This window comes from Eulemur rufifrons, chromosome 17, assembly GCF_041146395.1.
Source record: "Eulemur rufifrons isolate Redbay chromosome 17, OSU_ERuf_1, whole genome shotgun sequence".
NCBI classification, from domain to species: Eukaryota; Metazoa; Chordata; class Mammalia; order Primates; family Lemuridae; genus Eulemur; species Eulemur rufifrons.
Genome location: NC_090999.1, coordinates 69,494,706 through 69,520,536, shown reverse-complemented (window position 1 = coordinate 69,520,536; position 25,831 = coordinate 69,494,706). Strand labels below are relative to the sequence as shown.

The window sequence follows — 25,831 nt, the reverse complement described above, 5'->3', positions numbered from 1 at the left end:
CAGTGCTGGACAAGGCTGCTCGGCTCACACAGCTCTGTGGGGGCTCTCCAGGTTCTGTTGTTAGCTGGGGAAGTTCTGACAATTGGTCCAAGAAGGCAGAGCATGGCAGTGGGGTAAAAACACGTATGTATACATACTGATGTTCCTATGTGCAGAATATTCGCAGTTCATAGGTAAAGATCTGTGACCTGGGAATGTTCCTAAACTTACAAATGCCTATTCCCACATCTTTTTTTATAGGTCGCTGGATAGTATTTTGAGGTCAAATATTGTCTTCATCAGAATTCATAGTCATTTCATAATGGATCATTTGACAGGGCTTTATTCTTTTTCTGACTGTGAAAATTAAGCTAATTAAAATTATTCTTAGTCTCAGACCTGCAAATAAAATTTCTCAGGAATATGGGCCTTTGAAAAACTGAACATTTCCTTTGCTCAATTAGGGAGTACTATTTTACTTCTTTTGACTTGAACCAATCTGTGATCCCACACAAACCTCTGATCCTCCTCTAGAATTCTGGATATTTTCTACCTAGATTTTCTACCTAGATCTTCTATAGGCAAAGTGTATGTTTAGTCAGGGGAAATAACCCTAGAGATGTCTGTAGAGTGCAAGTGAGGAAATCTAGGGCACAATCTAGGCTTTTGGCCTGAGAGGAGCCTTTTAGCAAAGACTCGCTTAGAAATCTTAAGCTCAGTCTATGTTTCTATCTAACACAAAATCTTTTGATTCCATTATAAGCCACTTTCAGAGAGGTTTTTTTTAATAGATATTGCTTTTTGAGGTCTCAGAAAAGGAAAAGTGGAGCTCGGAGCATTTAAAAGCACACTGACAGTAAAAGTAGCACAGTTCCTCTCTCGGTTGCTCTGGGTGAATATCCAGAAATTTTGCTTGGCTGGCACAGAGGTGAAACTCTGAAAAGCTGAGAAAATACGCCTCATGTCAGCACATATCAATTTATTACCGATCAGCTCATTAGGATTTTGCACAGTGGTTGGTTTATGCCGGCCCCAGTTGGTAATGAACTGGAGAAGTAAAACTCACCCTCAGGAGCCCGGGCTCTCCTAGAACAGATAATTTACTTTCCAGTGAATGGGAGTGGACTCAGGTTTTGTAATTGCAGTCACAGATTTGCTCTGATTAGTGAGATGTCCCAGAACTGTAAATTAAAGTTTTATTTTTGCATCAGTATATGCAACTGTATGTATAGAAAAATGGATATAGATATACATTTCAGTTTGCAGTTTGAATTGCTTAACTAATATTTATCAACTGAGTACAGTGCTGATGCTGCACATGGTGGCATCAGGGCAAAGTGCTATAATAAAACACAGGACATCTGTGATCTTAAAAAGCACTTTGCACTTTTCTTGTAGAGCTGCAAGAGATCACTGCCATGAATGTCACTGCTATTTAGGGAGTGACAAAGGTACATCCTGGACTTCTCAGAGTTGCCTGTGGCCACCTGTGCAGTTTGTCTCTGAAGCCAGGGAGGGACTGATTAAATACAGGGCCCACCCACTGTAAGAAGACTCTCTGGCATCCCAGCTGCCATTCAGAATGTGAAATCCAGGATATGACCTGTCAAGACGAGCCACTTCAGCATATTGTGGCAATGCAGCTGTCACCGAGATACATAAGTCTCCAGAGAAAAGCATTCAAACTGTTTCCATGGTGGAATGAATACAAATGCACGGCTCTACTCATACTTGAATGTGAGTTTTTTTTCAACAGGATAGTCTATACTAAATATGCAGATAAGTGGAAGTGACCCCAGTACCTCTTCTTTTTTCTATTTTCTAATCCCGTGACAGATGAATCCCTATACTTCTTCTTGTCTTTTATTGTTGAACATTTTCTAGGGTAAATCTCTCTTAATCTATATTTGAGAGGGGCAGGGAACATTTGGAAGCCATACGGATTTAAGATATGCAATTGTTGTCCTCTACCTCAATGAAGACAAACTGTTATAGATCTTCCAAGGTATTTCAATGAAACCTCTGGAAATGAGAGATTTTGGCAACCTAGATTGAAAAAACTATTTTATAGTTATTCTGTGATATTGAACTTATCCTTAACATTGTTGTCAATTTATAGAGCTAGCACAAAATTTATAAATTATAGAATTTGAAAAGTTCTAACTTATACCATTAATATCAAGAGAAACCCAGTGAGTAAGATGAGTGATTAAATAAGTATTTTCCTAATAATGAATTAACACACCTGGTCCCACAAGTGTGCCCAAATAAGCAGCAATGAGGCAATTTGGGAGCAAATTTATTTTCTTTTAACTTCATATTAAAAGCTTCTGAGAAGTAGGAAGCAGAGTCAGGTACCAAATTCATTACTGAATGTGTTACATTCTTCATGAATCTGGTACTAACAAGTCTCATAAAAAATATGCCTCATCTTAGGCAGAGTTTTTCTGGAATTTTGCAGAACAGCGTTGTCAACCAAGAGACTCCCCTCTAGTAGTGAAAATAAAATGAGAGAAATATTTGATTCAACTAACACTACAATTAACAAACACTTTAATATCCCAACTATTTTTGATTTAAAGGAAATATTGTTGCTATGTATTCTGATATTTATATAACTGTAATGTACCTATAGGATGTACGTGTGTGTGTGTGTGTGTATATATACATATTAGCATTGCAAACTAGAAATAAATATTTACATATGTGTTAATACATTTATTTACATATGACTCTATGTATTAATGCATTATGCATAATTTTATGTGTAAATATATTAATATATAACATAATTATATATATTTTATAACCATACTTAATAAGATATTTATAACTTATAGATATTCACTTTGTTAATTAGAATGAAATGTCCTTATACCTACTGATAATCTGTAATGATTACTTTCACTTTTTTATCTCAGAAACTCTTGATTCCAATCATTTATTAATTTATTTAGCACATATGTTCATGCTCACTATGTAAAACTGTTCAGTGCATAGGTGTGTCTAGCTTGTGTGTATAAAAATTTAGAACTTATCTATCGTCAAATACCTGAAAGCCATCACTGAACTATGAGGTAACCTTAAGATCTACACATATGTCATTTCTTCATTGCATTGTGACAGATATTTTTGTTTTGCCTCAAACACCTATCATATTCCCCAGATGGCTCAGCCATCATCACTGGCAGATTATGAATAATGTTTTAGGTTGCACAGATGTAAGCAATTTGTAATTTTTTCCCTTTCTAAACCAGCTTTGTTTTGATGAATCAACTGGAAATTTAAACTTATGTAGAACTTCTTTTTGAAAAAGAGCAATGTTTTCCCACATTGGAATATGTAGTCAGCTCTTAAATATAGACAAGAGATAGGGAATAGGGAAAATAGCCAGGGTGTATGACGATGGAAGAACTTAGTATTGCAATATACTCCCATTTTTTTTCAGTCAATAGAACCACATATAAAAAATAGTTTCAGATTGTTCAAAACCAACCAAAAGTTTATCAGGTTGCCTATTTATTTCTATGTGGTAAGAATAGTCTTCAAAAGAACTAGAGTTCTAGAAATACAGGAAGTGCTGATGAAATGTTAAAAGAGAAAGAAACTATTCATTGGCAAGTATGCGTTTATTCTGATGAATTATATTTTATATAATTATACAAAATATAATTATATTTTTTGACCCAGTAAACTCTAATTGAAACTTATTGGCAAATCAGTGTTAGGGAAAGCTCTCTACAAGCTGTTAGTACAAATTAGTTAATCTTTTCTTTAAAAGATATGGGAAAAAAACTACCTCAGACAGATATTAACTCTATAGCTAGAAAATGCACATTTAACTGTACATTGATATGTTTGTAAATAATACATTCTCCATGCCATAACCAGTTGCCAGGCCTAAAAGGCCACCAAATGGCTGGAGGCCACACACTGTCCTGCAATTCCAGCACCCATTTCTGACCTGATAATTATTGCGGTGGAAAGAGCAATCATAGTTAGTATTCTTAGCTTCCTTTGAATTAAAGTCTATAAGACCTATCTATTTGGTAATTGGTCTAGAATAGACATTGCTGAATTCTTGAATGCTTGAGAACTTGGGAATCTCATATGTTACAGACAGAATGTAATAACCAAAATATGAACTATCAAAGACAGCCATTAATGTACTTCTTATATCTGTGCTCATCAGTTCAACATCGCTGATTTAGAAAGTTTAATATAATATTACAACATAGGATTAGATAGAAATCATAGACCATCATCAAAGTCTTTTTAACCCTTATCCCCTTTTGGAAATTTCATGCTCTTACTAATGATATTTAGAATTTCAAAATAAATTAAATAATATGATTTGAGCCCCATCAAAGCAACTATATTTATTATGCTTCTACTTCAGTTGCACTCCAGGAATCCATGTTTCTCCTTCTCCAGTGAATGATCACTGTCTAATAAGCTGGTAAAGGATCTTAATTACCAAATCTAGCCATTTGAAGAACTCATTAGGAGTATTTTCTTATTTACTTAAGGAAATGAATGAGATAGTTTACCTTGCCTCATTTTTTCTTAGATTCTGTAATTTAATGTTCCTTAGATATATAACTCAGTCCCTGAGTTTCTGAGTTTGCTTCAAAACACCATTGTTAGGTTCCATATGACAAAGTTATTTTTTTTCAAGCCTGCACAAAAATGAAGGACTTTTGGACAGCTGTTACAGAATTCCCACAAATTTTAAGCCTTCTGCAGTGTTGAATTTCATTTATCCTCTTTTTTTGAAAGAATGAATATTAACAGGGCACCTGAGACATTTTAGTAGTGTTTTTGTTGTTGTTAAGCAACACCATTAGAGACTCAATGTGAAGTTTCTTAATATTTTAAACTTAATCTCTCTTTTTCCAATATTTAAGTGCAATATATTCTCTAGTAGTCTGTACTCTTTTCCTGAACCTGTATATTCCCTAGATTCATCTCCTGTGTTCTGCACTCTACACTCTACATATATTTGATATAATATGGAAGCATATAATGAAATTTGAGTCAGCCTACAAAACAATATTATGTCAATGTACTAACAGAGAGAAACAGATGGTCAGGAATACTGTACACATGCTTTGTAAGCCAGCTCCCTCAAATTGCCTTTCTTCAGATTTTTTTTTTTTTCCCAAGTAGAACCAATCATTAAACAAGTGATTTGAGATGCTTTATTATGGAAATACTCCTCTTGAACAATAGCAACAACAAAAAGCCATTTCAATCACATTTTCATTTTTAAAAAAAGTTATGTTTCACCCTCTTTAAGTTTATTGTTATGAAGTCTGAACTCATTATCTCTATCAACTTATATTCTTATTCAGAAAGTCTAAAAAAGTGTGTGATTCTCATTCCTGAATTTCTATTATGTGACTATAGCCAAAAGAAAACAAATTGTATGAAATGAATGGCTGTCTTAGGCAGTGCCTCTAAATTGATGTGAATTCCATTATTGCTATGTTGAGTTGAATTGTATAGCTCGCCATTCTAGATGAATGCCTCATGATCATTTCTCCCTGCTTTTTAAAATTTATAAAGTCCAAAAGAAGTAACTATTGGTTTTTTTGTTTCTTCATTTGTTTTGTTTTGTTCTGCCAGATGATTTTCAAGCCCTGGCTGTACAATGCAAGCAATAATTCATTAAATTCTTTAAACAAAAACAAGAGCTAAACTAAACTGAACTTAAATTTCCTAGTTGAGTGTTACATGAGCACACACATAGGTAGTGTCCCTGAACTTTCTTAACATGGTTTTATCAGCATGATCTATTAAGTTTTATTTGTGTATAGATTTATAATTCACAGTGAATAGTGATTGAATGGCATCATTCAATTCCTTCATTCCAAATTTACGGATCAGGAATCTGAAACACAGACATGAGAAGGACCAGCCAAGTTTCACAAAGCACGTGAGAGGAAGCTCACACTCTGATAACTGACTCCATTCTAAATCCTACCATTTTTCATTGTGCCAAAGCTGCTCAATAGGAATAAAAACGTTATTTTTAAAATTCCTCTATATTAATGTTCTTCATTTCACCAACTATTTTATAAATGTGGTTTATAAATTAAGTGATTCTGCCTAAAAATATGTTGAAAGTATCCAAACTGCATCTAAAACAAAAGAAAGGGGAGGAAAATTAGCTTTGATATCATTAGATTGGCATTTCACCAGGCAGAGATTGAGTAGAGGGGGAAAAATCCCAAATGTTTATTAATATTTGACTAATGAAAAATATTATATATCACCTTATAGCCCTTCAAAGTTTTAGGGTTAAAAAATTAAAATTATCCACTAATTAATCTAATGGAGCAGACTTGCAGCGTTTCCAGTGACAGTTAGTTTTGGAACATAATTCAGATCTCAAAGCCTTCATCCCTGGCATTGCCTCAGCATTATTCCTTCATGGGTTTTTTTGTCAGCTGGGAAGTTCCTTTTCTCAATTTATAAGCTCATGGAAAGCCCTTTATTTGAGTGATAAATTTATTCCAGGGACTGGAAATTGTCTAAATGGACAGTCCCTGCAGCATCTGACCCTTTATGGCAGGAATAAAAATAGAGAATAATGATTTAAATTTGACTAACTTCCCCAAATGCTATTATTAGTTTGATACTTGCCGGGAAAGCTTTAAAGAACCACTTAGAACTTACTTAGGGCTACCTTAATTCTATTCTTTTGCTGGGCTTTGAGGAGAACTCTGATCTTTGCCTGATGTTGGGCTCTTACCACTTTGATGGTAAGAATTTTACATTATTGAATGGGCTATAGATCACATTTGTTGGTCCTTACTCCTCTTGAAATAGATTTTAGCATAACTCCTATCTGGGACATTAATGTAACCTGACTTATTAATGTAAACTGGGCATATCCATTTGTAATTAGTGCAAACCAAGCTAAAATAAGATCATCAGGCCATTAGAAGAGTCGTTTACCTTTTGTTATCATAGTAAAATGGACTTTTAATGGGAAACCATCTTTATGTTGGCTGGGGAATGTAAAAGTATAGTCTAAGTACATCCTCATACTAAATATTAATGTAAAAAAAGTATGTATGGATAAACACTTCTATCATTTTCATCTTTTACCATTTTTACTTAACCCATTTTTACTTAACCCATTTTTACTAAGCTTTCTGATTACCTACACCATCCCCCCCTTGCTTTTCAATTCTTTTTACTTTCTTTGTAGGACTCCATGTCCTATGATAAATGATTGCACTCCTTCCTCTCAATCTTACTTAGAGAAATGTGAGGTTTCTATGATATTTGATTTTCAAAAAGCGAACTGATTTCACAAGAAGAATCACACACTAAGCACTTTAATGTTAACCTCATTTAACTTCCTCTTATGGTACAAAAGACAACGGCTCTTCCATGTTCTAATATTTCACTTTTTGTACATCACTGCTGCTTCCTTCTGGCAGTTTAGATTATGAGTTTCAGTTTTCCCTCAGAAAGATTAAAAGTGAGTGTCATTAAAATGAAATTGGATTCAGAGAGAAGGTCATTAAAATCTGTGGTATGAAATCTATTTCATTTTTTGGTATACCTTTCATTTACCAATTTGTTTTTAAGCATTATGTTTGGGAACTCACAAAAGATATTTTCCTAAACACATTTAGAACCCATCTATATATGCTGATTATTTTTTAAATTCTCCTTTACCAAAATCTGGCCAACATTTGAATCATTCATGTAGTTTGGAAGAGATCCATTTTAATTCCATTCAAGATTCTGACATAGTAAATAAAAATCTAAAGGATTCCCTCTGATTATTTTTGTTTAGCTTTTCTCACTTCTCAGCAAGATTCCATTTTCTTGTGACATCATTCTTTTCATTAGCTTTATCTTCAAAATTATAATGAATCGTTTTATAATTTTCAGATAATCAAAAAATTTTAAAACATTAAGCATTACATGATACATACATTTCTGTCAATTACAAATAAATTTTTAAAAATAAATTTATTATGGATTCATCAGTAGAAAAGATTTTATGACCTCAAGTTACAAGTATGACAGGAAACTGGAAACAATGTTTAAGTTTTTCAGTAGGGATGGTTTTATCAAACAGTTCTTTAACATGATTGAAGAGAAATGGTTCCTCTAATGTCATACAAAGTAGTTATTAAATAGTAACTACCAGCAAAACATATGCTACTGTAGTTGAATGAACTCTCATGTTCCTCAGTCTGAATTCAGATTTCTTTTGACCATTTACAAATGAAAGTTTTAAATGTAGTGAAACCACATTAAGAACCTCACTTTATTGGTGAATAAGCTGATACTGAACATGTTGAAATAGTTTCCCCAAGATTACAGTTAGCCGAAGGTAAAGCAAGGCCAGACTCCAGCTTTTTCAATATTTACCACTTTGAGTACTATCACTCAGGGATTGACAAGTTATGAGATTGCTCCATTTTATTAATACTACAAATCTCTAAAATGTCACCAAGAATAAATTAAATAACCATGCCTTCAGTACCTACTATGTATCCAGCATTGTGCTAAATATTAATTGTCCTTCTCTCTTCTATTTTCATTAGAGGATAATTTTTAACTTTTCTATTAATATGTAGTGAAGCTATCATTACAAAGATGAAAGTTATACCCCTAATCCTCATTTTTTCTCTTTACAACTGGAGTAAACAACTAATATCTGGGCATTTTTCTAAGGAAAGTTTTTTTTTTTTTTTTTTTTTTTTGCTGTTAATATTGAATTTTCTTGTTCAAAACTTAATGGGGCTGCATTAAGTTTTGGGAGGAATATTTTCTACTTCTTTTCTGCATTTTCTGCAGCCAGTGGTATACTAGAGCAAGAGTTGAGTGTGCCACCTCTTCCCTGCTCAGTGTTCACTGATGTCAGGTTGGTAGCATGAAATCAGCCATGGTGGGAGTGTTTGCACCACAGAAATTATCAAATGTTACAAATCAGCAACATTCTCTCCCCATACCCAGGGTCTGTTTTAAACATTCAGTAGCATATCACGGTTGTTGGCTGAGCAAAATTGTACACGTTATTTTGTTATTTTACTTTTTGAGCCACAGCTACACCTTCTATGAAGTAGGGATGATAATATCTACTATAGTATATATATCATGAGATTTTATGAGAATCATGTGAAAGGGCTATGAAACTGTGAATATGACATAGAATCACCAGTATCACAGTAATGAAAGTTATGTGTTCACTAATGAAATATGAGACACTTGGTACAACCAATATAATATAAGTAAATCTAGAATTTTGTTAAATATTGTGTCTACTCTTAGCCAGACAATGCATATGGCCAAATATAAAGAAGCAGGATGAAATTCAGAACTAACCAGCAAACCCTGGTTCCTATGGTAGATATCAAATAACATACATATGTACCAAGTAGAGTATGAAGATTGTTGAGCCTAAACTAATATTACTACTCCTTTCTTCATGCCATTAATCCTCTATGTCTCTGATGAATCAAACTCATAAAGTTTGATAAAACATTGTCTATATGTATATTATGAAGGCTTCTATAGAAATGATTTTCTATTTTCTATCATTTACATCAGACAAAGCTCTGCATACAAGGGAACACAAGAAAAACAATACTGACAATTGACCTTTTGAGTTATGAGCTTCTGCTTTCATTTTAATGACATTCAAAATACTTTAAGAAGCCTTATTCAAATCTGCAGGGAAATTTTGTCCCTTTGATACAGTGTCACTGCCTTTGGCATTTGCAATGTGGTTAAGTAAGTTATATGTTGAAACTACAAATTGTCTTCTGACTTCAAACACTTTTGGGATTATACAAGGGAAAAATGGGTCCTATCAGCTCTTATTTACCTTTGGAAAAAAACCTTTTAAAAAAGCTAAGGGGTGTGGTATGCACTGTCTGGGAAAGGGCACCCTCGTAGCTTTGACTCAGGCAGTGCAAAGGCAATACATGTCACGTCAAAGTTTGTACTCCCATAGTATGTTGAAATTAAAAAATAAATAAGTAAATAAAAATTTAAAAAAAATTAAAAAGCCAAGAAAGCTTTATATGTAAAAAACAAAGTAATTATTGACATTGGCCTATGTTAATCTGTTAATTACTATAACACCATCAAAACTTTTTTTGTTTGCCAATGAACTCTGTGTTGAAAATGATCCCAAAGCTTTGCTATTCTAAGCTGAATCCTCTTGAGAAGCTAAATCACCCAGTTTTTTGTTAGCTAAAATTAAAATCATTACAGCCAGATATATTTGATCTTAAATCCTGGTCCTGTCACCTATAATTCCTATGAGCTTAATCTGGTTATTTATCTCCCTTCTCCATCCTCACCACCAGACCTGTATCCTCCTCTGTGAAATAACATCTACTCATCTATATGTTTGTGTTGAGGAGTAAATGAAAAATAACATATGTAGAGCTCTTAACACTGTCTGTGGCCCATTGTATTTAATCAATAAATTATTCTCATTGCTACCTTTTAATAAATTGCCTATCTTTTTACTGCTAGGGCTACTCTTACCTTGCCAAGTCGTGTTAAATATGTCTCTCTGTCCCTTGTTTTCTCACATTACAAGTAGATTTAAGATCTATCTCTTCTTGCCTCTGACAAACTACAAGGATTAATTCATGGTGGATTGAATTATTTTCAGTGAGTACAGTGCTGGAAGTTCCATTTTTCTTTAAAGAATTGGTTATCAACCCTACTTTTTGTGGCAGCACACAAACTATCATACAATCTTAAATGGTATCATGAACTTCACTAAAATAGTGTGAAAACAAAATGCAGTTTATGTAGTATACTGCAGACTAAGAATATAATGAAAGGACTATATTAACAATAGAGAAGAAAATAGCAGAGATATTCCATTTCAATATCCTTAGAGATGACTGCTTTAAGTTTTATATTAATGATTGATACACATATATGTCTCATAAGAATGAAGCAACACATTGACAAATATGGAGAATGTAATCTCAAAAAAATTATATTTATTTATTTCTCCATGCTGTGATTTTTGATGGGAAGGATAGCATCGTCATGGATGGTCTCTGTGAGCTTTCTAGGGTGGAGTATAGAGTTAGAGAAATGCAGGCATGTCTTGCAAACATAAATTATAGAAAACTAATTATTTTATAATATCTCAAATTACTGCAGACATGTAAGAACCAGAAGCCATATCATGTACACTTGACTGAGTCTTCCAGTGGAACCAAGCACAGCATTCAGTTGTGGGAGGATAAACACGAGAGAAAAAAAGAGGACAATTTTTTGAGCTAAGAGTACAAACATACATTATATTATGTACTTCATCTCACATTCCAGATAGAAGAATATCTGGGCACACGAATGGAAACATTGCTTAAAATATATAACATTAAATTACAACTATTGCCACAATGAGATTCCATCCTCTCTATTCAAATTCTTTAAGAAATTTCTATGTGTGATTTTTCGAAGAAGAAGAATGTTTTAACAGGAAAAATTATTATTATATTTCTTCTAAACTTTTAGACTTTAAATATAAATACAAATTAATATTCCTTATTTGCCAATGTGTTGAGGGTGAATTCTCATCAGTATATTCAATGTTGATAAATATAACATTATTTGCCTTTGTTTCTAAAATAGTAATTGTTTGAAATAATCAGATATTTTGCCTCATCAAGTGATTACCTGATTTTATTATGGGATAAAATCTAAAAGACTGCTGATTTTAAAATCAGTAAGCATTTTTAAGTACTTTCTTTGCTTTGCAAAACATTACAGTCTGAAAGAAGACAAAGGGACACACAGAATTGTGAGGAGGAAGCAGAATAGCAGTAAAAGTATTTCACAGTTTCACAGAGAGAGGACTTAAAACTGCAATAGAATTTTATAGATAGATGAAACCCCAAGGTCATAGAATCAAATGTTTCTGCTTCTCAACCAAGGAAACATGTTCATTGGAGTGAAGTGACATAACTACAATTGTCTAGCCAGTGGGTAGTCACAGAATGTTGCGAGAGAGAAGTGAGATTTGTGAGTGGCATTGAAGAATGGGTTGTTTGGAGATGTGTTGAGAGTCAACTAATGTTATTTACTATGTGTCAAGCTTTATGCTATGTTCTTTCATATTTACTGTCTTTGTTACAATATCGCAACTTGTATGTTAAATATTGCTGAGGGCCAAGGAAGTGAAGCAGCTTTTTGAAGTACTAATAAGTATAATATCTCAGATGCAAACATGTGTCTTGTAAACATAAATAAATATACCCTCAATAGCACACTGATTTGGTGGGTAAAAACATTCTAAGTTTTAAGTTTGTTTGAAGGAAGAAATGGAACCAATATGTTGGGGAAAGACTATATAAGACACCTTATTTAGCAAGAACAGAGCTTTCATTCTAGGAGTAGTGAGATCTATGGAAGCTATCATATTTAGGAAAGTTATAAATGTTCAATTTACACATATAATCCAAAGCAAATTTGTTTCCTACAATGAGAGAGTACTATGATATTTAATAAAAAATGAAGGAAGGAAGAAAGGATGGAAGGAAGGAAAGAAGGAAATAAATAATATCAGTGATAAAACTTAGCTCTGCTGATGAAAAATATTTTGTACATGTCTATGAATGACTGTAATATATATTAAGATCCAAACCAGCTAGAGAAGCAAAAGTTGGGGCACATTGTAATAGTGATTATCTCCATGTGGTTGCATTACAGGTAATATTTTTATTCCTCATACATTTCTTTTTTTGACAAGGATCCTACGTTGATTTTATAATTCAAAAAATCAATTTATATAAAAAGAATTACATGTATGGAAACTAGATTATTTGCTGAATTTAAAACACTGCTAACCTTTTAACTATATTACAACAGATAAAAGTTTGAGATAAAAATTGGAACGCATACTGAAATAGTGTGACTATTTCATTATTCTATCAATGCACTATTTTAAATTTAATATTTCCTAATTAAGATTTAAAACAAGTTAATATTCTATTTACTTTGTTAAGCTTTGCATACAAAATTTCCATTTTTAAATGTCAGCTTATATAACTTATGTATAAGGATACTTAGGATACTTTCAGGTGTGGATTTTAAAATTGTACTCTGGGCTTTGGCTTATACAGTTGATAGATATTATCTAAGCAATTATGTTAACAGAATTAAAAAAGAATATCCATTCTTGTCCTTTCCACGTGTGGAATTGTTCCTGGGCAAATACTGAATCTCTACAATTTAGATTGGTCTATACAATTTCAAGAACAACATTGGATTCATAATGAAGCCATTATATATAGTTTCAGAGTGTATTTGATCAGTCTCTGTGTTTTTTAAGTGTACGGAATATTTTTACTTGTGGCCTTAGTTCTTACCTGCCTTAAGGTTTTTGCAACTTACCTGTTACATGTCAATGCAATTTATTAAGGTATATTTTCCTGGGATGGATTTTAGAAATCAATGAGATAAGTGGCATTTGGTTTTGTGTTGCTTCTCCAAAAATGTCCTGAAAAATGGGTAGTTTATTTTTCTTTGAAATTATTTGAAGTGTTACAAGCCAAACATCACAAAACTTAATTTCTTATTCTATTAGCATTTCTAAAACTAAATTTATTAATTCAGTATTTTAAATGCATAGATTAATTTATTTGGAAAAAGACCACAAATTTCTAAGCCACCCATTATTTTCAAATAGAATGCTTTGCAATCAGTGTTTCATTTCCAAATCACTTCAGTGACCACTTCACTGATATGCTGTTTGTGGAATCTCATAAGATGCCCTGAATCAAAAAAGGTTGAGTGCTTGCACATCTGTGACACTCTTTTGAAGCATGTAAGCCAATAATTTTGCCTTCAGCATTTTTAACATTGTAGTTATTAATTGTATTGCATATAAAAGTTGCATTGGTATTTGTCTATGACCAATCATAGTTAAGTGAACTTCTAGGAAATCTCTCCAGAATTAAGAAGTAGAAAGTATTTATTGATAATGAGACTTTGGAATCTCATACAAATAATAGAGCAATATATTAATATTTCCTGCTCCTTGTTTTTTTTCCTCACTTTAGAAATAATTCAGCATAACCTTCATATTGCCAAATTATTTCCAATCATTTACATTCTCTCATGAAAATAATCATTTATTTTTACTGAGTTTGAATTCAATTTGCCTAGTTTAAAAATTTATAAATAAAAACATATTTAACTAACCAACTTTATCACTTGATATTTATAACTATATATGGATCATACTCAGAATACTTTCCTATAATTATTATTTCATGTTGACAACACCTGCTTTTTTAGAGCCCAAAGAGCTCCAGGCCATATCACAATATCTTCATAGTCTTCAAACTGAAATTTAACTGTGCTCCTTGCAAGGAATCACTGTGTGTGGTTTCTTCATGATGTCAGCAACATATAAGGTATAGTTTCTGGTCATTCCATTACTTTTGGGTTATGAGAAAATTCCTAGATGTTCCTTTCTGAAAATTCCATATGAATCTTCTTTATTGAGAGTAGGCTTTCTCAAAACATTTATGATAACAAAAGATTCATAACACATTTCACATAGTTGGAAATATTTAGTTGATGGTCTTCATCAAATGAGAAAAATAGAAAAGTGTAAGGTCAATTCTGGTTGGGAAAAGGGAGAAAAAGGATAAAATATAAAATGATAATAGCTAGGCATGTTTTCCATTTTGGATGTTTCCAATTGAGGTTTGAACATACAATATTTCTTTAAGCAAATGAAGTAAAGTGACATTTTAACTTTTTTCCATAATCAATCATTTAGATATATTTTATTTCCTCTGCAAAGCTTCATGAATGCATTTAAAAAGAGAAAAAAAACAAAGAATATTATATAAAATCTAAGGCAAGTGTACTAAATCCAGCAGTGATCAGAATCTAACATTATCTTCCCACTATATTTGGTTGACAGAGTATGTATTTCTCCATGGAGGAGACAATAATAAAAACAAAAATTTAAAAACTCAAACAATTAATTAAGTTTATTGTATTTATAATTGGACAACTTTGAAAGTAAGAGAAAATCTACACTCTTCTTTCAGCTTTCTTTGTGTAAGATCATTGTCTTTAAGTAAATGAATATGCCAAGAAATAATGGAAACCCCCATCCTTCCAGAAGTGCTGATTAACTTGTGTGTTTGAATGCTTTTCAGTCCAAGAAGTTTGGCAATGATGGTGGATCTAAACATTTTGAAGTATTTGTCGCTTTTGCAAATGAATACTATAAAATACTTTTTGGCATTGAAATATATTTTTCCTGTTTAACAAAATGTTAAATTGTGTAAGTGGTAAACTAGTTATCAATTATTCTACAGCTATACTTTATTTGTTTTTCTTATGTGGGTTGAGGTAATATTTTTAATTTGCTTTACGAAAATGTGACTTGAACAATTGGAGTTGAATAAGTCAGTTGGTATAATGCAAGTAAAGTATTTGTTTGGATTTTTAATTGAAATATCAGACATGAAACTCTATAGACATAGTTTCAAATTCTTTTTTTCTAGGAGCATTACTTAATCTATACTCAATTACTATGCTTTTTGTAGTCATATTTAACCCTTTCTGAGAAGATTATATTCTGTATATTATATAACTGTTTGCTGCTAATTCATTTTAAATGTGAGATTCTGGAATAACATTTACTTACATTCCAGACCCCGTGGTTATTTGTGACCTCAAGAATAAGCAAAAAAATAAAGGCTAAAGAATAATAAAATAAAAACTTTGAATTTTCTAAGTGCTTAAAATATCTTTTCTTCAGTAATCTTTTAAAATATTATTAATAAGGATAACTTAGATTTTCTACATAGTGTACTTGTTATAAAGTATATTTTGTGTTTCTATAAATTCTTCTCTTCTGTTTTTTTGTTTTTCCCCCAGTTACTGGCTGACAAACAAAGTTCCCATCAAAAGACCCAGCACAGGTCTCCTTATGTATACACTTGCCACAAGATTCTGCGATGAAATTCACCTGTATGGATTCTGGCCATTCCCTAAGGATTTGAGTGGAAAAGCTGTCAAATATCATTACTATGATGACTTAAAATATAGGTACTTTTCCAGTGCAAGTCCTCACAGGATGCCATTAGAATTCAAAACATTAAATGTGCTACATAATAGAGGAGCTCTAAAACTGACAACAGGAAAGTGTGTAAAGCAATAAAGCACATTTTAAAACATACAAACTGAATATGCACTTCTTTTCTGAAGATGCTTCTGAAGATTGGAAAATAGGATCCAAAACATGGCTGGGTTTCGACATCCACCAATTAACTGAAAGGCTGATAAAGGACGTTCATGAGAAATCCACTACCAGCTGATGAAATACCTGCAAAGTGCTCTAAAAATTAAATATTTTGACTTCAAGGGTCCTAGTAAGTGCCACTTCCACTAAGAATACAGTTTGAATGTATAATCAGTAGTGTTTACAAGATCCAACAATGCGCTCATCATTGGTTAGCAAAGCAAATGTGTTCATCACTGTCGGGCTGCCACTGCGAAGCTAAGCACATTAGAAGAGGAACCCCAGGAACACAATTCAGCCCTTGGGAAGTTACACCATCCTCATCAGCAGGAATCAAGATGGAAACAGTTTGAGCAGTGAAATTTGTAAGATTAAGCAACTCAAGTAAATGCCTTCAGTCAGGACACTGAGTCTGATCATGAATTCTATGTTTTTGTTTATGTTTTTGTTTGTCTTCTGAAATCTCTTTTGGTGTGGGTATTGGGGTGCTTAGAAATCCTTTCTGAGATACACAGGAATGAGAAAAATAAACTTCGAGTAATCATTTCTAAAGTTCTTATATTTTTTAAAAGCAATCACACAAAGACTTTTTTTTTTAAGTTTTATTTTGCACAACTCTAAACCTCCAGATTATTTTCTAATGGTGTAGAAGGTACCAGCTAAACTGTACCACTAAGTAATATTGAGCCATTCTAAAGGAAAGATGTTCCATGTCATCTAAGATGGTAAAATGAGCAGAAAAGCATGCTCTTTTGGTACCAAAGATTATACTCATGTTTCTACACAATAAATCATTTTCTTTTCATGAAAATAATATATTAGTAACATGAATATATTATTATGCTATTAATGTGAAAGTTGTGTCTAAATATTTTAAAATTTCCAAACTGAAACTTTATTTTTATTTGAAGGAAGACTGACCACACCTTTTACATGTCATAATAATTTTGTGGAAGCCTTTTGCCCATTAGAATAAATGTTTGATTGACATAGCTGACATGTGAATTCCAGTTATTTCATATTCCCCTTGTTATTCAAATAGAAAGATTGGCATGCTGTTTATATCATTATGAAATTTCTTCATGCAGAAATAACATGATTTATAGTGATGTTTTCATCACAGAGATGATTAATTTTAAGAGGTTTAACAATGAAACTGTGTCAGTATTTTGCACTTAAAATGAATTAAATTGACCAATATTTTTCTTTAGTTAAATTTAGTCACCATATCACACAACTGTGTTTTTAAAGAAACACTTGTATGTGATTATTAATAAATTGATTTTTAAATATTTAATATATAACAGAATTGACTAATAGGCAAGTTTTCTTGTAACTTACTGTGCTGGTAAGTAATTTTGATGGTGGATTGTTTCTTTAGAAAGCAGAAGCAGTGTGTTCTCACTTCTACTTTGGCCTGAAACAATTTATATGACTTCTTGTTTCTTGGGGAAGGCAATGTGAAGAAAGAAGAAATAGCATGGGGAATATGTATGTTTTGTTTCTTAGGGAAAACAGTCTGAGAAATGAATAAAAAACATGGAGAATATATATATACATATATATATAAAATCATTGAAATGGACATTCACAGTAGTATAGTTCTCAAAATTTTTAATTACATGTGTGTTTTTTTTAATATTGCAAAACCTTGGAATAAAGAAGATTATATTTTCTGAGAATTTATGTGTCTCTAAGAAAGAAAAATCTAATGCATATAGACTGATAGCTAAAAATGAATAAAGTACTAATGTACTTTTATTATTTAATATTACACCTCTTATCTATAGGAAATTTTAACAGAATTAGGTACAAGTTTTGAATTTAAAGTTGAAAAGTCTGATTAACTTAACAAATCAAAAGTAGGCAATTTATAAAATCGAAATTTAGACTACTGGTAAAGAATAAGTTGTTCCAGTAGACTTTAATTTGAATTCAATAGAAATCTAGAAGTCACAAGTAAATTTCTTATTGGTAAAATCCATCTTGGCAGTCATTCAAAGTATGTTTTTAAAAAGCAGCAGCAAGGTACCTTGCCATTTTCAATGCATTTTCAACCAATGTATTTAAACAATTTTAAGGCCACAGCAAACATATCTCAGCCATTCACTGTTCTGTGCATTGATGTTTATCTCATAGATGCATTGAGTAGTGCCTTTCTTAGCTTTTTCACATTGCTTTGTCACCCTATATTTTGTGTTCTCGAAATACTTTGCCCAGTTCCGAAAATGTTCTGCATTAAAAAAGGGCTTCAGTATCGACTGAGACTACTTTTGTTCATCTCAGGGAACTTTCAATACTCAAGAATGAGTTCAATTAAAAGTATTTAGTGTTCAAAGAAGAAGACAAACTGTACAAGCCCATTTCATTCCCTGTTGTATACCTTTCATCTGCCCTCCCCCTTGACTATCTACTGTGGCCTTCTTAGAGGGATAGGGCAAGGAAATCATTGAAGGGTAATAGCAAAAGTAAAAGTAGTTGATATTTAACCAATAAAGGGGCATGAGGGATCATAACGAAATCAAATTATAAATACTTACTTGAAATATCTGGGTTTTTTTTTTAAATACCATATATTCACAGTTTTTAATTTATTTTTCATGATTTAACCCTGTACCTGACAATGCTCACGCAGCTGATTGTGAAATACTCCTGACCTTTACAGAACATGGCTGTTATTGTGCTGTTGACATGAATAGGCCATAGAAACATTTTCATCACTATTACTCAGCCTGTTCTATAATTAATATTAAGTTGCTGAAATAAAAAATGAATCAGTAATAGATTTTCTGGGCAAATCTTATGATTCGGCCCACAGGACTGATAAAACTACTGTGGAAGTTTTTCTATCTGAAAGAAGGTGCTGGTCATTAAAATGTCTTCGTGTATTGTACAGCATATGAATTGTATATCAATGCTAATGGGAATCTCTACATATATGCTTACAGAAGCAATTTATTTAAATAATGCTAGGAGTAGTGTACATACCAACTAGTTATTAAGCTACTACACAGAAAAAGGGTGAACAAAGTAATTTATTTCTAATTGAGCCAGTTAGTCATAATGCACATAATGTGATATTTGGTTCATAAAAGAATTGTTTTCATGTGGTTATTGTAGGGAGTATCTATAATTGTGGAAGGGGTATGGGAAGAGTTATGTATAGTTAGTTTTCATCTCTACAGGTTTGAAAGTTTTCTCATCAAACATTATCAATATACCAATGTTTTAAAACTTGAGTGAGGGTTATTGTTTGTATTTGATGGAAGAAAATCCAAATAAAGCCCACCTAGAAATAGATATTTTATTATATATGTGCTATAGATATATCTATATAGTACAAATAGACATGTGTGATGCATATATACAATGTTATATATGTGAATCTGTGTGTTTACACACTCAGTCTGTAATATGTACACTCTAGATTTGTGTTATGCTAATATCTTCAGGGTCTGCACTGTGATCTACCCTGGAGATAAGTAAGACCACTTTACAATAAAGAAGTTCTTTTGAGACTTCGGTTACTAACTTGTTTTAAGAGGGATATACTTTATAACTGAATTCTATGTTGTTCGTACCTAGAGTTACAATAAGGGTCTACTATGTCCAAATCTTAAAGAATAAATAAGTAAATAAAAAGAAAACAAAAAAGAAAAAAAAAATTCTTCAAGCTAGCAATGTAATTTGAATTACAGTTTTCAGATTGTGGCTCCAGGCCTTGTGTTTCTCTTTTAAGTAGCACCTTTTAATAAATACTGTTTCTTTGTGTTGGCAAAAGCACAAGTGTTTCAAATGTATATAGCAGGAAAAAAAAGGTTTACAGAGATAGCACTGCTGCACAGGATAATTGCTACTGAGTATTTCTTATACGATTTGTGGAATGAAAGATAAGGTTTACTCTGTCAGGTTCATTCTGTTCAACACTGTTTTCCTATTGTTTATGTATATCAACTTGGTATTGTTTTACCATTTGTAAAATTGTAAATTAAATTAAATCCCATTTTTTTTCAATTTTTCTCTTATGTTTTATATCCAAGCCCTTGGTTTCACTTTATATGTTAGTATTAGGTGATCGTTTTTAACAAGATTTTGTTAGTGCTTTTGTCTTCCCCTCTCCTCAGCCCCAGTGGCTGGCAATTAGGGAAAGCATTTTATTTTTGAGTGCATTCATGAGAGTATGAATAATACCAAAAGCCCCATTAACATTAGGAAATCCTTAACAAAATTTTTGTATGGTACATTCTGTTTGTGGTTGAGGGAATGGAGTGTTACACAAGTGATAGTCATTTATATCCAATTTATACTCCCACTGATGAATGTTAGCGGGTCATTTTAGATTCATGGCTGAAGAAGCCAGTGGCTTCTTACACACTGCACATTCTGTAGCTGCTCTTTCAATTTGTATTTCAACTCCTATTTGATCCACTTGCTACTGTTTGCAGTTTGCCTTTCAGGAGATGATTTTGAAAAACTACATGCTTAAGTTGTTTTCCATGGCTTTCTATAACTTGCAAGTCTATGTTTTCAGACTCTGCACTGTTTTCTGCAGAAATATCTCTTTAATTTTTTTTTTTTTTTTAGATAGAGTCTCACTCTGTTGTCTGGGATAGAATGCAGTGACATCATCTTAGTTCACGGCAACTCTTGGGCTCAAATGATCCTTCTGCCTCAGCCTCCCCAGTAGCTGGAACTAGAGGCACATGGCACCACGCTGGGCTAATTTTTCTATTTTTTTGTAGAGACAGGGTCTAGATATGTTGTTCAAGCTGGTCTCAAACTCCTGGCCTTAAGCAATCCTCCCTCCTTGGCCTCCCAAAGTGTTAGGATTACATGGATGAGCCATTGCTCCCAGCCTTCTTGCAGAAATTTTTCATGAAGTCACTTTTAGTATTCTGCAATTTTGAAAAATTTGCTAGAGACTAAGAATGAAGCATTAACAACGATCAATGAAGAAAGATGTTACTTATATTTTCATAGTTACCTTTTACTTTCAAAGATCTATATGCAATAGGTCATTCCTATATATTCTTGGGATATAATCAGATCTCATCATCCAGAACTTCACTTTTTGATGTTACCAAAGAGCTTTCAGGATTTTGGTATGGGTTTTGGTGACTTTCAATGAGTTTTCTAAAAGGCAATATTAAAAAAATATTCTTGCTGTCAAATGTTTAAAAATGGTTATTTCTTCAAAATAGAGTTAGGTGTGTTTTTGCCTGAAATTGTGGATAGATTTGCTATAATCTTTCTTTTTAGCCTTCTTGTTTTATATTACAGCCCAGTCCTTTCCAAAATGTGTTCTGAGAAACACTGTTGTTTGACATCCTTTGAGAAAGAATGGTATATTCCCAAATAATTCTACAATGTTCTCAGGGATCAACAAGGCATACCAGTGCATTACAAACTCTGGGAAGTCTTGAAATTAGAAAAAATTTAAATTTTTCTAACCAAGAATTCCCAAATGTATTGAATTGTTACACCTTTGTTTAATACATATTTTAAGAAATGCCATAATATAATATCTTTTACAAACCTTTTCTCAGAATTAAAAATTACACATACATTTTTCATTTGTTTTATACTATAAATATCTCTAATGTTCTCAATAATTTATGATATAAATATAAATCACATTATTCCCACCACCCCTTATATTTCACATTACGATTTTAAAATGCAGTTATCAGAATGAGCTACTCATTTTAATTAGGCAGCGCCTCTCCAGACTGTTTATTGAAATTTAGATTTTTCTAAGTTTCTAAGTTTTTGAAGCTTTATTAGCTCTGAGTGACTAAATCAAACTAATCTAATTTACAAAGACCTATAATGTCAGTGTAAAATAAATTGAATATACACTTAGAGTAACCTCAAAATTCATGATGTCAATTCAGATCTCACCCTTTTATGTTAATGAAAGTTAATTTGTCTTTACTCTGGGCCAAACACACATATGTGTGTACTTGTGTGTGTCTGCATATATACGCATACATACATAAACTGATTTAATCGTACCAAGTGTATGATATGGGTGCTGCAAATATTACAGTTTTACAGATAAGATAAAAGGATAGATCATACAATGCATTCAAGGACACAAAGCTCAGAACTAAGAGAACAAGGACTTGAACCCACTGATTACAGTGTCCACCTTTTTAACCATCACGTTTTAATACTGCCTCTTCTTAACTGTTAAGAAGTTCCCTGGGAAACTAATTTTGCAAAATAGATGATTATTTAATGAGCACAGATCAGAAGAATAGGTAGGTATATAGAAAGCATATATAATTTAGACTTTGGGAAAATCTAATAAATGATTCAAGCCCCCAGATAAGACAATCATCGCTAATAACAAGAATGTCTGTGCCTTCCAGGTCAGTGTCTCTCCCATGGATGCTGCTTGATAAAAAACTGCCAATTCTTGCTCCAAACTCTTCTTGGTATATTTTTTTCATACAAGCTGGATTACCCATATGTTAGAATCTTACTCTATGTATCACAAAATTTATTACATTATAGCTATTTTAAAGTCTAATTATGAGCTTTCCACATAAGCAATTGATTGGATTTGGGCATTCCGTTCATCTCTATTAGCAAGTGTTTATAGAAGTCTCTTAAGGTTGAATTTCTGCAAAAGGCTAACATCATCCATTTTAAACTGATTTTTTTTTTTTTTTACTAGTTCTTTCTCTTCCTGGGGATGGGAGTAACCTAATCTCCAAATTAAGTGGGCAGCTTAATGATTTCCCCCATATATTAGCTTCATTGTGTATGAGCCCATGAAAACAAAAAAATAATAGAGTAATTTTTTCTATTCTATTCTTATTTTAAAAGACAAAAATTTCAATCACCTGGTTGCTTTAGTTTCTGGAATATTAAACAAATTACACGATAGAATTGAATATCAATATAAAATTAACTTTATTTATTTTTATTTTTTGCTTCCAGATTGCTGATTTCTGACTCAATCAGCAAAGTAGAATTTATCAAGTAAGCACAAAAGAAAACTATTCCAGGATGTGTTCCACAAAAATGTGTTCAGTAAATGACAACTCTATGTATCTTCCTTTTGGAGATTCGGAAAGTACATTAACATAATAAGAGAGTGAAAATACTGCAATAAGAAAAGGAATTTCTTTTGTTTAAAAAGCCATCTATAATTTTATAAATAACTTCTATTAGCTATGAAATTACTTTCTAAAGAATATATTTTGGGTAACACTTCTGAATACAACAATCAATACAAGAAGAGAGAATAAATCCGAGTTTCATTTGCATAAGCTGATACTTATTTTATTCAGTGTTTTCTTTTTCCATAGACTAAATATTTTCTTAATAATATTTTCAAATATGAAAAATATTTAAACTGATATATTTATTTATTCTCTAAATTATCTTAAATTTTTTTTACAGAAATGATTACTCTCACTTCTAAAATATTGATTATACTATGGCTACATTTCTTTTATATAGCTATATATTTTCTTATTTTTAATGATTATGAGTACACAGTAGTTGTATATCTTTACACGGTACATTTCTAAGAGTGATCCCACAACTGAAAGGTGTTGCTCATTCTGTATAAGACACACACATCAATTAGCTTTAAGGCAATAGTAACTCAGGAAGGAAAAAACGTGCTAATTTGCATTTTCTGGAAAAAATCATGATATTATAGTAAGCTCTCTCTCTGCTGTCTCTTCAGCCCAGCTTTCTTGGCTCCAGCCTCCCAGCACCACACAGATGGGCTGACGACAAGCACATCTGCCAATGCTGCCAAAATGTAAACACACTCAGCTGGCAGCAGATGTTTTCCAGAAAAGATTACTATCACTGAAGTTGTTCTTCTTTGGATTCTGTTAGTGATCTGTTATCTAGAAAATTAATATACCTAATAATCCCTGCTTATGAACATTATACAAATCCCATGCACTTCTCCCATCTTGACCATACTTCCCAAATTCACTATTGAATTACAAGTTTAAATAAAACTGGAGCCCATCCTAAGCCACACACTCATCATCAATACCAAGTAACTGCAGACCTTCTGAAATTATCCACTACACAAGACTTTTCACCTCCAAATATCACCATTTTAATATTTACTTTATGTTTCCAGCTCGAAGAAATGTTCCATAAAGAAAACGTCTTAGTTTGCAGTCCCACCAGCAGTGTATTAGTGTTCCTGTCTCTCCACACCCACGCCAACATGTGTTGTTTTGGGTTTTTTTGATAAAGGCCATTCTCATTGGAGTTAAGTGATATCTCATTGTGGTTTTGATTTGCATTTCTCTGATGATTAGGGATGTTGAGCATTTTTTCATATGTTTGTTAGCCATTCTTATATCTTCTTTCGAGAAGTTTCTATTCATGTCATTTGCCCACTTTTTGATAGGGTTGCTTGATTTTTTCTTGCTGATTTTCCTGAGTTCTAAATAGATTCTTGTTATCAGTCCTTTATCTGATGTGTAGTATGCAAAAATTTTTTTCCCATTCTGTAGGTGGTCTGTTTATTCTCTGGACTGTTTCTTTGGCTGTGCAGAAGCTATTTAATTTAATCATGTCCCATTCATTTATTTTTGTTGCTGCTGTGATTGCCTTGGGGTTCTTCTTCATAAATTCTTTGCCTAGGCCAATGTCTGTAAGAGTCTTTCCTACATTTTCTTCTAGAATTCTGATTGTATCACGCCTAAGGTTTAGGTCTGTTATCCACCGTGATTTGATTTTTGTGAGAGGTGAAAGCTGTGGGTCCTGTTTCAGTCTTCTACAAGTGGCAAACTAGTGCAACCCCTGTGGAAAGCATTATGGAGGTATCTTAAACAGATTCAAGTAGACCTGCCATTTGACCCAGCAATCCCATTACTGGGCATATACCCAAAGGAAAAAAGGTCATTCTGTAACAAAGACACATGTACCCGAATGTTTATAGCAGCACAATTCACAATAGCAAAGATGTGGAAACAACCCAAGTGCCCATCAATACATGATTGGATTAGTAAGCTGTGGTATATGTATACCATGGAATATTACTCAGCTATAAGGAATGATGAAGATACGACATTTCTATGGTTCTCCTGGAGAGAGTTGGAACCCATTATATTAAGTGAAGTATCCCAAGAATGGAAAAACAAGCATCACATGTACTCACCAGAAAATTGGTTTCCCTGATCATCACCTAAATACAAATCTGGGAACGACACCAATTGGATATCAGACTGAGGTGGGGGGTGAGGGAGGGGATGGGGGTATGCCTACACATTGAGTGCATTGCGCACCGTTTGGGGAGTGGTAACACTTGAAGGTGCTGACTCGGGAAGGGGGGGTGGGGAAGGGAGGGATATATACCTACACGATGGGTGCAAGGCGCACGACCTGGGGAACAGACACGCCTGGAGCTCTGACTTGGGGGGAAAGGCGGTACAGGAGCAACGTATGTAACCTGCAATTCTGTATCCCCCATAACAAGATGAAATAAAAAAAAAAAAAAAAAAAGAAAACGTCTTATACTTGACTCTAAAAATGAATTTTAAAAATGATTTTTTTGGTCACTCTAAAGATGTTTTCAAATTATAATTT

At 32.7% G+C, this 25,831-nt stretch overlaps 1 protein-coding gene across 1 annotated transcript in view; it reads left to right on the top strand.

Moving 5' to 3' along the window:
• ST8SIA4 (ST8 alpha-N-acetyl-neuraminide alpha-2,8-sialyltransferase 4) overlaps positions 1 to 16,174 on the top strand; it is an 88,773-nt gene extending 72,599 nt beyond the window's left edge. Inside the window, exon 5 of the mRNA XM_069492514.1 lies at positions 15,892 to 16,174. Coding sequence (XP_069348615.1) covers positions 15,892 to 16,174 — 283 coding nt within the window. The remainder of the gene's footprint in view (positions 1 to 15,891) is intronic.
• The last annotated feature ends 9,657 nt before the right edge of the window (positions 16,175 to 25,831 follow it).